The sequence below is a fragment of the Streptopelia decaocto genome, assembly GCF_964273445.1.
Source record: "Streptopelia decaocto genome assembly, chromosome: 7".
NCBI lineage: Eukaryota > Metazoa > Chordata > Aves > Columbiformes > Columbidae > Streptopelia > Streptopelia decaocto.
Genome location: NC_138661.1, coordinates 28,353,206 through 28,371,113, shown reverse-complemented (window position 1 = coordinate 28,371,113; position 17,908 = coordinate 28,353,206). Strand labels below are relative to the sequence as shown.

At 36.8% G+C, this 17,908-nt stretch overlaps 1 protein-coding gene across 2 annotated transcripts in view; it reads left to right on the top strand.

Annotated features, from left to right (window-relative positions):
- Nucleotides 1-17,908, top strand: part of NPAS3 (neuronal PAS domain protein 3) — a 608,602-nt gene that overhangs the window by 163,515 nt on the left and 427,179 nt on the right. For both annotated transcript variants that reach the window (XM_082057395.1, XM_082057394.1), the window contains one exon: nt 17,314-17,558. In XM_082057395.1, the coding sequence (XP_081913521.1) occupies nt 17,314-17,558 (245 nt within the window). The remainder of the gene's footprint in view (nt 1-17,313; nt 17,559-17,908) is intronic.

Here is a 17,908-nt window from a genome sequence, read left to right as displayed (position 1 = left end):
GTCCTGCTGTTGTCATACAGTCATTACCTTTTGCTGTCCAAATGTCCTCCTAACGTTTACTCTTCTTTCAAATTGGGCTAATATCTTCTTTTCTACTGGCCATTAATAGAAAAGTCCAAAGCTGTTTAGTGTTTTTGGCATTTCAATTAAAAACTAGTTAGTAGAAAAAGTTTATTCTGCTCCGCTAGAATTCTAGTGCCGCCTTTGGTCTGTTTGTGGCTGTCACTCTTTGGGAATGCTGGAGGCAATTATAAGACTCCTGTTCTCAGATTTCTCTACAGAAGACAGTCACAAACTGGAGGGATCAGTATGTGCTGGTGTATCTTCAGTAGCCCCTGCCACAGGTCATATGAGCACAATAGTAAGGATCCCATTTTGTCACGTCAGTAGTTATCTGTCAGCAGGCTAGCAGTGTGGGAATTAGCATTTGCACCTTATTAAAGCTATAGTAAACCCTGTTGCTCAGTGAAATCCTTGAGTGCCTGGAAGGCATTAAGCATCACACAGATACATCAACAACTTCTGCATTATGGGGAACACTTTAGCAGCTTTTTCTCCCTTGCTCTTAGGAGCACAGTTTTTCCCATCCTGTGTTTTTGAAGTAGGCATTCCTGGGAATATAAATAATAGCTGTATAAGCTGAAATCACAGTAACTCCTTTTGTCAACAGTCATTATTTAATTATCTCTTCATTCCCAAGTAGAAACAAAAAGATATGTGAGGTATGCTACACCCAGTATACAAAGGAGTTTAGAAAAGGCAGCAAGCTTGAAAACCCTCGTGTAAAAAGAGTACTAAATAGGCAAATTCTCTCAGTAAAAACAAAGTGCCTCATAAAGGTTAATACAACATATGTTTATTAAAGTCAAATTTAATGTGTTTTGTCTTTCTGAGGTTTTGTTCTCCATTCAGTTTTTCCAGACGTTTAGTCACATTGTTGAGATGAGCACATATCCCAGTCAAACAGTTACAGGATTATTAGTACACGATTCCCACTTGACAGCAAAAGGTTGGAGATTTAATTTGTTCAGCTGCCGTGAGCTTGCTGAAACAACTGTGTACCAAAAGAAGGATTCCACAATTTTTTCTCATTTTGTTTTTCAAATATTTACTCTTATGAAATCACTTAACTAAGGGTCTGTGTTGTCCTTTGAAATCAATGGAGTTGGGCAGGCACATCTGGTGACTGAATTAGACTCTGCTTTTTTATTTTGCTGCTCCCCCCCCCCCCCCCCTTTTTTTTTTTTTCCTGCTCTTAATTCTTCAATGGCAGGAGTTGCTAGGACTAACATTTAAGAAGAAAAAAATTCTGTCATATTTGAATTAAAACTGTATCATTTTGAGTTAAATGTGTTTTCATATTACAATATTATGGTTGCTTACCTGTCTTTTTTGTAGTAATAGCAAGAACTTCAACTGATGCCAGATTATGTATTTATATCAAGGATCAGGCTGCAAATTCATTTTTTTCTAGAGAGACAGAAAGATCATGTAAAACTAGTGACCACATATTGACAGGCTGCATGATTTAACAAAACCAGAGGCAATCATTTCAAAGAAAAATGTTTTATTTTCTGCCAGCAGAGTATAATGGAGAGAAATTGGCTGGTATTATTTTTAAAAATTGCTCAAATCACTGTAGTTAGTATAAAATTGTCTCTGGAACTATTTCCTGTAAGTTAACCAGACATATGATTGTATCCTTTCTACTTTGAATACTGAAGCTCATGTTTCATCTCTCCTGTGTAGAGCCCGTCAGGTATAATAGCTCTTTGTGATGGTTCCTTCTTTTCCTCTTTTTTTTTGCTGTAGCAAGCCTAATACAATTGCTGGTATTAAAGCATCACTCAGTAGCTATTACTAGCAGTCATTGCACCTCTTTCCCCTTCCAATGAGTTTGTAGATGCATCAACAGGTAAGTTCCAAGATTAACATGCAGTGTTTACAAGTGCGTTTTGGTTTTATTTACTCCTGATTCCAAAGTATTTGTGTTTTACCTGACTGAGGTTATGCCAGTGATGAAAGGTTTTAAATAGAGTAAGGTGGCATTTTCGAACACAAATTCCAGAGCATCTCTCACTAGGAGCAGGATTATGCCTTGTGTATGTGGTTTTAAACATCGCACCTTAATTGTTTTGAACATCTGCATTAATAATGGCTTTTGGCGATTATATTGAGAATTCATTATTAAAACCCTGGCCACAGGAAAATTTGATGATGGAGGCTCACTTAGTTTTATGTGTCTGGGTATACTAAAAATCCAATACTTGGGCAATGACTTGAAATGGAGAACATGAACAACACCACTACCAATGTTTTTGAGGCTTGAGTGTACTATTCCTGTTGATTAACATGCTGCTTTGATGGCTAACAGCAATTGGAAGGGTTTTCAGCAGCCTTTGAGGAATAATAATATTCTGCCACGAGCCTATCTATGACAAATTTGCAGTTTGCCCTCCATGATTCACACTGGTGTTCTTCAATACTCTCTGTCTCTGTTCACCTTCACAGGTTGTCATACCAGTGCTGTAGCAGGGAGGATGGCCCAAAGGTCAGGAGAAATGTTGGTCTAAGTCAGATGAGCTTAAAAATGGAATAATGTTATAGCATTATGCTGTGGCTGTATAGGGAGGGAATAAAGTTGTCTCCATTTTATTTTTTCCCCTTTACTATTGTTATTTATTTATTATTCTTATGATTGATGGAACTATTCTGAGCAGGTGACAGTCTGGTCAGGCTGAGTCATCCATGTTGGGAAACAGGGGAGCCTTTCTTTCTCTGAGGAATTTCAGTTCATTTAGAAAACAGAAAAAAAAAGAAATCTGGATAAGCAAAAAATGCATATCTAGTGCTGAGGAAATTAAGAAAATTTACAGAATATCTCTGCTTGTTTAAGTTCTGCCATTTTAACCTGATTCTACCATTTATACCAAAAATTCTGAGGTGGTGTAGAACAAACTCTTGCCTGGTTTTCTTCAGAGCAAGTGATTATCCCTCAGAAATAAAATGAAGAAATGATTGCAGAGAATCAGTCCAGATTAGACTGAGATAATTCTACATGCCTGGGAGAAAATACATTGGTTTCTCACATTAATGAATTAATGTTTTTCTCTCATTATACGTGCTCTGTAGCCTATGGAACTTATCAGATCTGTTACCATTTCCGAAACATAAATACCATTGCTAGCCAGGAATAACACACAGGGAGAAATACACAATTGAAGTTGTAGTTCCTAGTTATGTCTCAGCGTCTCTTCTGTGAACCCCAAATTGAAAGACTTCAGTTTTCTTATGAGTAGCAGAGCACTGTAGCCCAGCATGATGCTGTTTCAGATATGGACTAAAATAATCTTTAAATATATCTGTTGGAATATCAAACATGGGAAATGATGTTACCCACTGATGATTGCTACTGTATTCAGTGTTGAATTTTTTTAGGATTTTTTTATTTTGAAAAAAAAGAGAAAAGTGAGTGCTAAAATGAAGACTGGAAAACAGATAATGACTGAGTTTTAGTCAGTTGAGTATCTTGTCAAAAGGAAGGTTTAAAGGGTGACTTAATGATGGCCTGTAATTACCCAGACAGGAAGAAGATAGCAGATATTTGGAGTTTCTTTTGTTTAGTGGACAAAGGAATTGCAAGACTCAGTGACTGAAAGCTGAATTCAGCAAAGTTGAAACTGGAAATAAAACACAAAATGTTAATGTTTAGGCTAATTTAAACATTGCAGCTGCTTAGCAATAGAAATTCTTTACTTCTTGGAGTTTCCAGAGAAGGATTGACACTGTTGCAAAAGAAACCAGAATTACTGGGTAGCATCATGATGAAGATAGTTCCTAGATAGTCGTAATATTTTCTCTCTGATGTAGACCTGTGAAACTTTGCAGGGAGGTGCTTTACCTGCTGAGTAATCAAGAGGCCACTCAAGACAAAGAGCTTTTCAGGAGGGGACCTTACCTCTGGATCTTGCTTGCTTTTGTGGTCTGCTGTCACTCATGTTTCTGAGCTCCGTGGCTGGTTGGCCCTTTCTCAGGAAGTGTTTTTGCGGCGAGCTTTCCTTCTTGGTGGAAGTATAGCCTAGGCAGCTGTTGGGCAGCATTTCAGAGTACTGATAATTTTAATGCCTTTGATACATGCAGTCTGGTGGATGTAGGATATCGCTACTCTTGCTTGTAGTTGAATATTACTGAAGAAGGTGAACATTGCTTGGGACATGAGATTTATGTCTCAACTATTAAAGCTTTGAGGCTTTTCGTTAAGTGTTGCTTTTCACAGTTTTAGGATTGTTATTGATTATGTGTGTGTTTTAGGGCAAGGTTTTGGTATATCACTACTTTGGTCATAAAATGCTTGTAGCATCAGTTCTACTCTGAGTAATTAAGCTGGTTTCTGAGGAGAATTGGTTTTGGCTATACCATATCTGAAAACCTGAATTAGAAATTAGATCATGGGTCTGTTATGAGTGCCTGAAAACTAAAATGCATAGGGACATACCTCCAGCACAGAAGTTACCACTCTGTGGCAGTTCATGGTCTGGGTTGAGTGCATAACTGCTGACAGGAGACTCTTCTTGGCATTTTGGGAAACACATGAACCCAATAATTTATGTGACCAGTGCTGATATCTGTAAACGGAACCAGGAGGAAGCTTTTCCTTCTGCAATCAATGTGGGTTTCATTTTTATTCCACTGTATCCAAACTGCTGAAAATATAACAATATCATGTCCTTTTCATATGACCTGTAAGCCTTTGTGTTATGCACCTAAAATCCACATAGTCACATAACAAAAAATGGTTCAATACATTTTATCTATCTGCATATCAAATTCCATTTTTGGGACAAGCTGAGAACCAGCATGAAAAATTTCAACTGGAAAGTTTTTTCTTAAAGCAGATTGTAACAAACTGAAAGTAGAAAGAATTTCTGTCTACTTGTTACACTTACGCAGTACTACTATAATGCACTGAAAAATGATGATGCAGGGAATGGGATTTTTTAAAATAAAATGTTAAATACAGAATTGATTGCTTTGTGGAGATAAAGCACTGTAACGCTTGCATAAGTTTTCTTTTATTCATTTATTACTCATGGAATCGAAGGTGGAATGGAAGAAAGGGGACAATATGGATTTTTTGGTGAGTTTCTTAGGTTTCTGGGGCTCATTAATGTATTTCATATGATCTGAAGAGGTTATTTTGAGGGCATGACCATTATTTAGTTTTAGTTTGAATCTGTGAGATCCACTTTCTTTTTAAACTATCTTTTTACAACTAATATAGAAAGTGTGTAGTTAGTGTTGAAGAGAGACTTGTAGAGTAACATATTGCTTCATGAGGCTTTTTTACTAACCTGTAAACTATAATGCTTGTGTTGTGCTGGTGGAAACACATGACATTCTTCTTAAAGGTTTGGGAAGGGTTCCCTTTTGCTAATAAGATTCTGCAGTAATTGGCAAGACTTATATGTTCCTTAGGAAACAAGGACATTAAAGTATAGCCTAATTCCCCTAAGAAACAGGTAGGAGGGAGAAGGCCAGCCTTGCAAAAGGCATGTTCATACTGATTTATGAAAGAATGATCGGGGTTTGTGGTGGTGTGGTTTTTTTTCTGTTTCTGGTTTATTTCATTTAAGTCATTGTTCTATGTCCAAACCTATGCGCTTGTCTGTTTCTTAAAATTTCATACCTTGCTGTAACACTGCCAGTGGTATCTAAGCCATTACTTTAGACTGTAAAAAACAGGTGGCCTAAACGTTGCACTTTTTTTTTCTCTTTGATGAAATACTGTTTTCTGGCCAGACATTTCCCCCCATAACTTCTGCCCTTCACCAGTGCTTCTGTGACAGTTACAGAGTTGCCACTTGTCCCAGAGGGTTAAATAAAAAGTAAACATAGTCCCTCTGCAAGGGAAGTCAGTGGGGATTGTATCCTGTCTTGGAATATGTAAGCAGTATTTATATTTGTTTCATTTGTGGTATGTGTCAGAAAGATACCTGCTTGTGAAAATCTTGCTGTCTTGTGCTCTACTGAAATTAATTTACACTGCTCAGGGTTCAAACCAGTGGGCTAAAAGTGAAAGGCCTTGCAGCTCATTCATACTCCACTGAGGCAATGGTTCAACAGCTAATGCTGCACCTTGGAGAATGGAACTTGTGCTTCTGGAAAAATGAGCTTCAATAAATCCATCAGTGAGCTTCTGGGGACCTGCACAGGCTGCATGATCTTTCTAAGACTGCAAAAGACAAATTCTGCACGCGCTGCTTGGTTTTGAGAATTCAATGAATGTATCTACACCACCATGCAGAATGGTTGTTGCATATTTATTGGTTTTCAGATGTGCTGGAGGTATTCTTATACTAGGTAGCTTTAGTATCAATGGCGGAATGACCTCTATCAGAACAGGTTTTATTGCAGGCAGCAACAACCATGCAGAGCTCAGGGCTGACGCTGGTCATGTAACTCATTGGCCTGCTGAAGTGTCTCCTTTGGATTGCAGTGCCAGTGTGTCCTTCATCCCTTCTGTGCTGCTTCACAAAATGTCTTGTCAAGACTCCCATCAGTAGGGTTTGAAACTACAAACTGCATGTGTTCAACATAGACCCATCAGTGTAAGTGTAACTTTTAGATGAGGAGGAGAGAATTATGAGATTATGAGGATGACAGTTATAAGAGTGGCTAGGGAGATAAAGCATGTGGTTTTTTTTCTTCAGAAAGGATCTTGGTATTATAGTAATTGAGAACACACCACCAAGAGATTACTTATGTGGCAGCAGTGAAAGAGAGATGTTGGAATTCTTTTTTTCCTGGCTCTGGGAACCAAATTGGAGTGGGTAGTTACAGACAGCACAGCCAACTCTAACGAAATCCTGGTTTAGGTCTCGTCTGTAAAACGCAAATATGGGATGTCTGAATACAACATTGTGCTCTTAGGCCTCTTGGCAGTAGTAAAAATTCATGGTATAGATAAACTCCATTGTGCAGACACAGCTTTTATTAAAAAAAAAAAAAAAAGTTTACACCTGTGCAGCTGTTTATGCCAGAGCTACACCTGGTAAAATAATGTTATGGAAAATGTCTGTAGCTCACTTAAGCATTCCAGCAAAAAATTTTGCAAAAGCTCTGACATAGATGAGGACAATAGCAGCTGTTTACTTGTTCTTTAATATATTAATTCAGACCCAGATTAAAAAAAAAAACCCTTAATCTCAAGTGTTCCTTCTTAAATTCAGTACTCACAAAAGGAATATAATCAGAAATTCAGGTTCTGTTGGTTTATTTCAGAGTGAATTGTTTATGTAGTAACTGCTACTTAGGTCAAAGTGTAAAGCTTGTATTTAAACTGTGATATGCTATATAACATTTAATATGGTATATACAAGATTGTATATTTGAAGAACCTGGACTAAAGATATGTGGCTTTGCAATTTGAAGTACTGCATTTAATTCAAGCAGTTAGATATGACATACAGTGACTTTATGTCTCTCTTGCCCTCTTGTTTTCCGCACATCACATAGTGGGTGCGGTTTGTCAAATATTTGTGAGATTGCCAACATTCAGGGCTATAATCACAATCTGGAAACAGTGTACCTGTGCTTTTTCTTTGGTTACATATAGAAATACTGTAGTAAAACTGCACTTTTCATCTTATGCTAAATAAATTACTTCTTTACATATTTAGTAATATATTCTCCTGTCACATAACTCTTGTTGTTGTTAATTGGAATTGCTTATGCTCATTGAGGGAGGAATACTTTTCATCCTGTTTCGAATGAAAATCTGTAATCTTGTATTTGTTTCTAAACTTCAGTCACGAGGAGAGCAGTGCAGGAAATTGCTGTTGTTCCACCAAATTAGCTTCTCAGATATCCTTTTAATTGGAGACCATAACTCAGATTCTTAGTATTTTAGGAAGCTGAACAATACAAATTGAAATACAGATACTTCCAGTAAGGGCTCAGTTCAGACAAGGCTTTTATACACAGATGAGTCTGCTAACAAATAGCATGTCATATGATAATGAGACCATGTTTTCTTCTGCAGCTTCGCATTTCCTAACTACACTAGTGTGAAATAAGTGGAGTGTTTATCTACTCTCTCTCAAACAGACAAATCTCTGCTAGGGACGAGTGTGCCCACTATAGACAGAACATAGGTATGAAAAAAAAAAACCATCTAAACTCTCAGTCAGAAACACACCACTTCCAAATGCAATATATTACACTTGTTCAGAACATTCATTTCCGCCAAAGTGTTCTGTTTTTAATGTAAAGACTTCAATTTATGTTTAAGAACAAGCAAACTATAGTACTTTGACAGCCGTTCACACTTAATTTCTTTGCATTAAACCAACAGCATTCTTTTCCACAAACATCCATTGTTAGGACAATGCTCTCAGACGGAATTTATGAGAAATGGAATTATGTTACCAAGGAGATAGCATTTACTATAATGAAGAGTAGATCCTAGAAAATGGCCCCTTTTACAGCAGCTCAGAAGAGAGCCACAAAAGCAATTGATTGGTCTTGGCATTTAGTCTTATATCAGCTGTGTCATCCATAGCTTCAGGAGTGAGAACACTAATCTGAAGTGACATTTCTGTTCTGGCGGGCTTTTCTGCCCTGATGAAAGCAATTACTTCATTCCTAAATGATAATTTGCAGGAGTTTCAACCACTTTAATTGATAATTTTTTGTTCTGAGAAGTTCAATTGTGAAGTGATTAGCTGATTTGGTAAATAGAAATTTAAGGTGTGAAATGTACAAGTTGCTCCAAGGTAAAGTGCTGTTTATTGGGTGCTGCAAAATTGCTTGATAAAACTGCAGCTTCTCTATTATCACGAGGCTGGCAATCACTTAGTTCAACATAGCAAGGAAAAAAGATCAAAACACTAGTGTTCTGTTTGTAGAGTTTGGGTTTAAACTGGTTTATCACAGCTCACTTAATTGTTGCCGTATCAAAGTGTACATTAGTTCTAAAAGATTGTGTAGGATGGCGAGTTTGTAATCCTTAAAAACCTGCCAGCTTCCTATTATTATGTTCTAATGACTCACTTTGGAAGTAAATCCTGTTATTTAAACATTGCAACAAAGGTGCTTATTGGTGATAAAACATTCAATTTAATTATTAATTCAAGCTTACACAAACCTTTTCCTGGAAAAACAAAAAAAAAAGAAGACACATTTATTTGAACCACATTTACATATTGAAAACAAAATAAGAGAAACCTCCTCTGTCAAACAAAACCCTTAAAAAACATCCTCAGCTCTCCTGGATATAATAAAAAGCTTGCGTTAATATAGGTATTTTTTTCATACGTTGCACATTATTTTTGCAATAATTGTTAAAGCACATTTGTCAAAATGAATTTTTGCTATCTACAAGGAAAAGAGGCTTTTTAATAGAAACTAGTTCTGTGATTTTTTTCCTATATAGTGAAAAAATAATGGTCATTTCATGTGTTAAATGAGAAATATAAAGTAAAAATGAAGGTCAAACTGATTTAGCACATCAAACAGTCTTTGTCAGCCAAGCTTAATATATCCTGAGTTTGTGGAACAAATGAAATTTTGCTGCTATGTTACACTTTGCTTCCAAACAACCATTACAACTGGTTTTATATATTGTGTGAGCATCAGACCATCAAACAGTGCATCTTTACTGACGTGTTGCTGCAGTGATGATCTACAGCAGCAATCTGCCATTTATATAAGGGCAAAATGTGCATCTATATTTAGTTGTGAAATTGGCCTATTATACTCTTGATGTTTACAGAGGCTAACATAAATTAATGATGACAGCTATGAGCAGTGCATTAGTTAAGCAGCAGAGTTTTTACCTTGAACTTGAAGGTTTCAGCTTTAACTTCCAGCATATACTATACAGCTTTCTTCACACATTAAGGAAAGTCTTCTGAAAACATTAATTTTTTTTTTGGACAGCCTTAAATGACTTCACTTTGTGGACTGTGCCATTGATGATAATGTCTGGTAATGGTTCATTTACATTTTTGGCAAACTTTTGCCCCATGAGGATGGTGATATTTATGGTGTGGCAAAAACGAATGCCTCTGGAAAGTGTTTGCTCATTGAAAGGATCTCATCTGACTGACTTTGAACTCAGATGTCAGATATCCCTTGTCTGATGAAAAGAACAGTTTGGGGAAGCACTGTGGCTCACTAGGTTGTGTGCTGCACTTTCACTTGAAAGTCTCCTCATGCAGCTCATGTCAGAGCAAGTATAGATACTGTAGTAACTATAGATTCCAGTTAACTATGACCACAGATCTGACAAGTATGCAGGTGTTCAAAGGTTCACGAGTTAAAATGCTGAAGTCTTTGATGAATTTTTGATGGATGAATTTTTAATACAGGTCGACCTTTTTCCTTTGAGGCTGCATGCTAGATTAATTGATAAATAGTGAGACTGAGCAATATTGGGATCTCCTAAGCAAACAAGTAGAAAAATCCATAAAAATCTGCTCTCTGACTTCTCAGATGTACTTAAAAAGAAAGAAGGTAAAATTTAATGTGGCTTCTGATTCTCCTCCTTTACTTTTTTGGGGGGAAGGTTTTACCCTCACAAAAGTACTCTTCTCTTTTAAACAGAGTAACTGTTTTTAATTAGTCTTGAAGTTCTTGTACTCTCAGTTCAGAAACAATCTGTGTGAAAAGGAAGTCTTTGAATAGGGCAGCAGAAAAAAAAAAGAAAAAAAGAAAAGCAGAGAGAAAAGATGTCAAAATGTCAAAAAGTGGTCTCAAAAAAGTCCCAAAAGATAGCAAAAATTATGTGTATAAATTTGATATTAAATATACTAACATACTTTCAGTATCAATTTTTCTGAACTAGTTGAACTAATGTTAGGAAGTTGAAGAGGATTTTTTCTTCATTTAATTTACATTCACATATACAGGAACCTTAACTCTCTTGCTTCGTTCTTTTATACTCACTTGTAGCTAGAATACTGGAAAAAAAACAAACCAAACCAAACAGTTTCATGCATATTTGTGAGCTCTCTAGAGCATAACATTTAGAAAAACAGAGCAATAACAAAAACCCTTGACAATAGGAGGCTTTAGGCTCCTGCTGCCACCGGTGTTGATGTTTGACTTGCTAGACTGGACTTTTCAACTGCAATATGTGCAATTACGTACTGCAGGTTACTCTGCTCTACTTCTTTCATCTTTCCCCCAGTCTAAATCTTTTTCTGCGGTTTGAAAAAGTGCACTGCTATTCAGATATGTATCCACTTGGATTGAACACTCTTTTTGAGATGTCACTATTAACAAACACTTTTGAAAAAAACCTCAGGTATAAGGACAATCACATCGAAGCAAAATAAAAAACTATTAAAAAAAAAAAAAGGTAATTTTGATATTGCTGCTTTTCCATCCTTTGAACTTCTCATTAAATATAATTGCCCTGTGAGATCAGTGACATGAAAATTGATTATTCTAAGCCAGAGCATGGGCTATGAGTGACCACCTATAGGTCGATTTGGACATTAACTTAGTGAATTGCCCAAGCATTAAGAGTCAGCTTTTTTAATGTATCCATTGTTATAAATGGGCTTAACTGCCCTCATTGTTTGCACTGGTCAGCTTGAAGCCCCAGAAAAGATTCTCCTCAAGAATGTGGCTGAAGGAACAGGTAATAGATTATTTCTGTAGTATATCAGAATGTACAAACATTCGTAGTAGTTAAAGTGGCATTCTCATCTAATACGTTGCATTGATATCAGTACAGAGATGATGTAAATATGTTGTCAAAAAAGGGGGAGTGATCTAAAGTTGGTATAAATTTTAAAATGTCTAAAGTATGACAATACTATGTCGTGTCATATTAACGTAGAACAAGGCAAGAGCAAGATAAGAAAGATAAGAGGATATTTCTAGTGTTTCTCACATAGAATTGCAAAAATACATACCTGTGGACTCAGGAGCAGCATAATTCTATGTCTTTGTGTAATACTACAGCTAAACTCAATAACTAGTAAGCATTATTTTATTCTTTATATTGGAAAACAATGTACACAGAATGATATACTTAACTGAAAGTCTTTTTCTGGGGTTTGACGGAATATGGGGTTGGATCACTTGGATCTGTTTGGTTTGGTTACTCGTTGTGTGCTCTAATGTTGCACATCCTTTCTGTATATCTGATTTCTTTTCTGTGAAGTGGTTGTAACATTCATCTGACTACAGCCTTTGGAGAGTTGGATAATGTTTATAGTGGATCTTTTGATCCTTGAATTGAGAAGACTAGACTAATATAAGAATACACACACAAGGATATTGCTTCATTCTCTATAAAGCTTGTTATAAACTTCATTAGATATTGTTAAGTATTATTGTTGTACTCTATCTGGTTTTGTTGCTACTAATCCATATTGTTGTAGAGGCTTAAGAAGTTTGCTAGTGGTCGATAACACGTGAATTAACAAGTATGATATTGTTTAGCACTACAAAAAAAAGTGCTTTATTCTGTTATACTGTTGCACTTGTAAAGTTTCTTCTGAAATAAAGGAAACTTTCAAAAGAATTATCAAAAACGCTATGCATTCTTTGTGAGATTTTGCCATACTTTTCTGCTTGTAGTTAATGAAAATGAGCAAAAACTCTGATGCCACACCACAGACAAGCTGTCCCTTGGCTGGAGCCGCTATACCCAGAGCTTAGCAGCCTGTCTGTCCCTCCAACCTTATTTTATGGTCATTGGTCCCAAACCAATCTCTGTTTGTGGCAAGTACATAAACCCCCCCAGTAGCGTTATGTGGGATTGAGCAGGGGGAGACCAGCATCTCTGAGAAGCCCAACCTGGGGTTCTGCCTGCACCAGCTTTAAGGGAAGCAATGTAGGTGAAATGTAAACATGAGCTGCCTTTCTAAAATGGGGCTTCTAAGCTATATTTTGAAACTGCAGATAGAAATATTTATTTGTAATCACAACCATTCCCCTGTTTTCATTCAAAATGCAAACTCCCTGAATTAAATTATTTCACTGATTTTTACTGCCCAAACTGAGACACAGAAGCGAAATATATTGATATGCTAAAAAATCCTTGCTAATGTAGGTCAGTGCATCTGTTGATATGCTGTAACTTGTTTGATTGTCATTATATGCTACAAAAATTAGGAGCTGTGATTGTCCAGTCTTTAAAGTGACAGATGATAATCTGTCAAACATTGGGAGGCTGAGGGTGTGCACACAGATATGAATGCATCTATATGGTCATGAATATAAAATATATAAAATGATGTGGAATAAAATATGAAACAGGTTAAGCTTGGAATGGCCACAAGCACAATGAAATCACAAGTGACTTATGAGTACCAATAAAACTTTTATGCAACACCATATTATCATGTCTTCTGCATCTGGTGTGTATTCAATAGAAAATTTACTTTAGAAATGTTGTATACACCATTTAAAAATATATATGGTAGTATTTAGTGTACCTTTTCATGTGTAAAAGCCAGACCCCCTTTATATCAGTCTGTCTGGAAAGGCCCTAAAAGGAAAAATAATATATATTTTAGAAACCTACTATCTAAAATAGCATTAGTTTTCTAGCCATTAAATATCTGTTTGAAAGGTACAGCATCTCAGAATTATCAGGAGGTAGCAGCTGGAAACCTTTTTGTCTTCTTTAGTGGACTCTGTACATGGAAATTCTTTGAGAAGTATGTTCTTAAGGGAATGCATGAAGTTTCACCATTGTATGACAACATCATCTTTTGATATCGTACAGTGATATGCTCTGATCCAATTTACTAATCTCCTTCCCCTTCTCCACAAAAGGCAAAGAGGCAGCAATATTTATGTCCCTTGGGTACATTTCCCACTGTGGTTTTCTTGTCAAAACTGCAGATAGCACATGTAGATTTGTGGGTCTGTTGAGAGACTTCCTCTAGCATGTGAGAACTCTTGTGTGGTGCTTGCTTTCTTGTGACTTGCTGAATATTTTTGAAATCCACTTTGTAAATGTAGGTATAATTTCCCACACTTTTGTTCCTCTTATTAGTAGGAGAACCCATGGGCATTCCTAAGTTTTTGTAGTGTGGTACTCTAGAAAAATAATTTGTGTTACCAAGAACCACCTCTAATCCTGCTGTGATATGACAGGACCCAAGATGAGTTTTGCTCTTGTGTCAGCACCACTGCTTTCTGTTGTGAGCTTCAAATCCCTATTTTCTAACATCCTTTTGGGAGTATCAGTGCCAGCACTTTCCTCTGCTAAGAGCATCCGATAATGAAGCTGATGTTGGCTATCAGAATCACAGGTGCCAGAGGGGATTTGCAATGATGTTTATTTAGGTCCTTTCTATTGAATTCCTGCATCTTACTGAGGAAAACAGTGCTTCGAAATTAAGGACACATTGTATCAGCATAACTGGAGTGTCCAATGCTACGAGTGTTTTTCTTTAGGATTATGTAGACTAGAAATTTGGGTTTGCATGCACCTTTTGAACAGACACTGTTTCTAATTTTATCTTAATGCACTAATGCCAAGAGTGCTACATATTACAAACTCCTTGATTTGAGTTGCTTGGTGAAGTTTCCACAAATCATGATACATCAAATGGCTGGAAGGGAAAATGTGTTATTGATAAAACAGTTTCTCAGGAGTTTCTTTTGTACATCTATTATATCAACTCCCCATCCCTTGTATTTTTGGATTTTTTTAATTGTACAAGTTTGAATACACATAGGCGGCTTTCAAAGGATGCTGTTTGCTTACACAGGTAGCCTCACTTTTCAGCTTAGCTGGCTTTCATTGCAAACTCTTAGTGAACTGGCGATGTGTTATAGGCATTCACATTGCAATGTATTATTCAGTTTCAGCAATCTCCTCAACCCTATACAGGACTTGTAACTGTGGGTTCAGTCCTTGGTGTTGCTAAGGAACATGCAGTCACCACTCAGTTTATAAGACTTATCGATGTTGAAAGTTCCTGGGATATATAATGTTTCTGACTTGTTTTACTAGGGATCTCCAAAAAGCCCCCTTCTTACACAGAAGTATAATTAGATGCTTTGAAAAGGAAGTGTGAACCTCTTGGTGCAGACTTCCAGAATAGATCTAGAATTGCAGCTCTTCTGGATCCCTCAAGCTTGATTTGGGAACTTGAGGTCCTCAGGCTTGGCTTCTGGAGAAAAAAGGTGTTATGACAAGTAGCAAATGCCATCTCTTGTGCCATGGAAGTCAGCTTTCACTTGCAAACAATTGGGCGGAGACACTTGCCTGCCTCTCTCTTACTTTGTATAGGTATTTAACTTGTATAGGGCATCTTACTGCACAGACCTGTGGTGTCTAGTTTCTGTATATACATAAAATATTTCTATCAGCTATCATTAATACACCTTCTGAGGGTGAGAGAGATGCATTTATAATGAGCATTGTGAAATCTCATTTTCAGGTACTTTTCACCTTGAATATAACTTATAAAACGGGTTGCTAGTGCTTTATATATAGTTCATAAAGACAAGTATGTACCTTAGTGTGGGATTCAATAGGGCATATTTTTACTTGTGGGTAAGGACATGCCATTTCCTTCATATCTTTATTTCTTTGGATCCCTATTCCTTATCCAGGCTCTCTTTTTAAATGTAATTGCTATTAGTATAGAACTGTGTAGGGAATATAATTTGTTAAACATTCTCAGAGAAGCATGATGGAAGGGTTTCATTTGTGGTTTAAGGGCCCAGCTGATCTGCCCTTTCAAGTCTGGGGTGGCACAAAAATGCAGGTGGTTAAGAATATAAACGTAAGATAACCTCTGTAGTTTAAATTAGTTCCAAACTAGACATATAGGTAAATAGAGGTATCAGAATCATGTTATTAGATCTGTGTGCCTAGATTCGGCTGATCTACTTCATATGCGAGAGTACTTTTGCAGATCTGGCCATTATGATTTTGTTGTTGCTGAGAAAATCCAGGATTTCAGAAAGGGTTGTGCAAGCTTGAGAGAAGCATTTGCTGTTCCATTATACACTGGTTGAATTCTAGCTCTGTTGTAAACTGATGACTAGTTAATGGAATTGTGGCTGTTACTTCATCAAATCAGTAAGTAAACAAACAAAGCAAAGGAAAGGTAGTATCTATGAGGGACAAGAAAAATTTCTCCTCACCTTATGCAGTGATTGGCAGACACCAACCCCAGCATTAGCACCAACCTCTATCCACCAAGGCAGAGGTATGGTCAAGCTTACTGTATCCTGATTTGAACACTCTTTTCTGTCTTAGGAAAAACAAAAAACAAACAAACAAAAAAAATGCAATATCTGTTTTTTTTATTATCTACACATTGAGTCCTAATCTTTTGGAAAGTGTATGGTACATTTCTTTTCCCCAAACCACACAACAAAAAAGTTAATCCTTTTTCTCTTGCAAAACTGTGTTATTATATATTGAAACAAACTGAAACTTGAGTTTAATTTAAATTTCAGGGAAAGATCAGGAGAAGACTCCAGTAGTTACCTGCTGTCATCACAAAGTATAGTCAGCAGTTATACACCAATTAAACAAATAGGCCAGGAGTTAAATCTGGGTCGCCTTTAGGTGTTGCATAAGTGTGGTAACAAGTGATGCATTGACGTAACAGTAGAAAATTAATGTCTTTGCATTGCCATCTCAGAGCAAAGCAGAAGGTCCTTTCTGACCAAAAAGTTGTCAGTCTGACACGTGTGTGGTAGTGAAATATAATCGGAAAGGTTGCTGTTCCCACAGCCAGGGTAGCTGAGCAACTCATAAAAAGCAGCTTCCTGAAATCTGGGACGATTTCTGTTATTAAGCCAGACTTAAACTGTTACAGCTCAGAAGCTGCTGCACAACCTGTTTGGTCATCTTGACTGCACTGCAACCCCTGTCAGAGGTGGCACACATTTCAGTCATCTGCTTTTAACCTTTTTTTCCCAAGAATCAGAATTTGGGACAAATTCAGACTAAATTGGTTTACAGTGGGTCAGCAGAAGCAATGGCATCCATGCAGATAAACCCCACATGTACACAGTATTCTTGGGAATCCTTTCTTGTGACTGGCAGCAGAGAAAGGAAGGGCAGGCTAAGAAGTGGCTGAAATTATTTAGGAGTAGTTACTTAATGTGTTTGCTATCACTGAAACTCAAATATTATCATTAGTTCTAATCACTCAAAGACTGGACTACTATTAAATGTATCCTGAAGTCTGTAGATCCATACACAACAGCATTTTGGAAATGTAATTTGTACAGAAGACCAGCAGTGAAAAAGTAAATTGGTTAAATGTGATGGAACTCTGATATTGATGAATGTCTGCTTTGTTTATTTTCTTTCAGTTTACAAGCTTTGAGGAAAGAAAAGTCTCGAGATGCTGCTCGCTCTCGCCGGGGAAAAGAGAATTTTGAATTCTATGAGTTGGCAAAGTTGTTGCCCCTGCCTGCAGCCATTACCAGCCAGCTTGACAAGGCATCCATCATACGACTTACAATTAGCTATCTGAAAATGAGGGACTTTGCTAATCAAGGCGATCCTCCATGGAACTTGAGAATGGAAGGACCTCCACCTAATACATCAGTAAAAGGTATGGAGTAAATAAGTTGCATAGTATCAAATATGGCAGCCTTTAGTAACCTCTGCATTGAAATTTTTACCATCATCCTTTCTTCTTTCCCTGCATATCAAATCCTTTAAAGGGATACAAATGTGGAAATCTGAGGTCTGCATGAGAAAGACACCATGTGAAGGTGAAATAAACCTCTTATTTATTTTTTATTTAACAACAAACCAGTTGATATAACTATCACAACTTTAAGTCTTCTGGGTGGCATAACCTAAATTGCTTAAAAGTTATTTAGCAACGATTGTGTTTGTTTTAGTGTTCTATATAAGGCTACCTTTGAAAGGTGAATGGCATTATTTCTGGATTTGAGG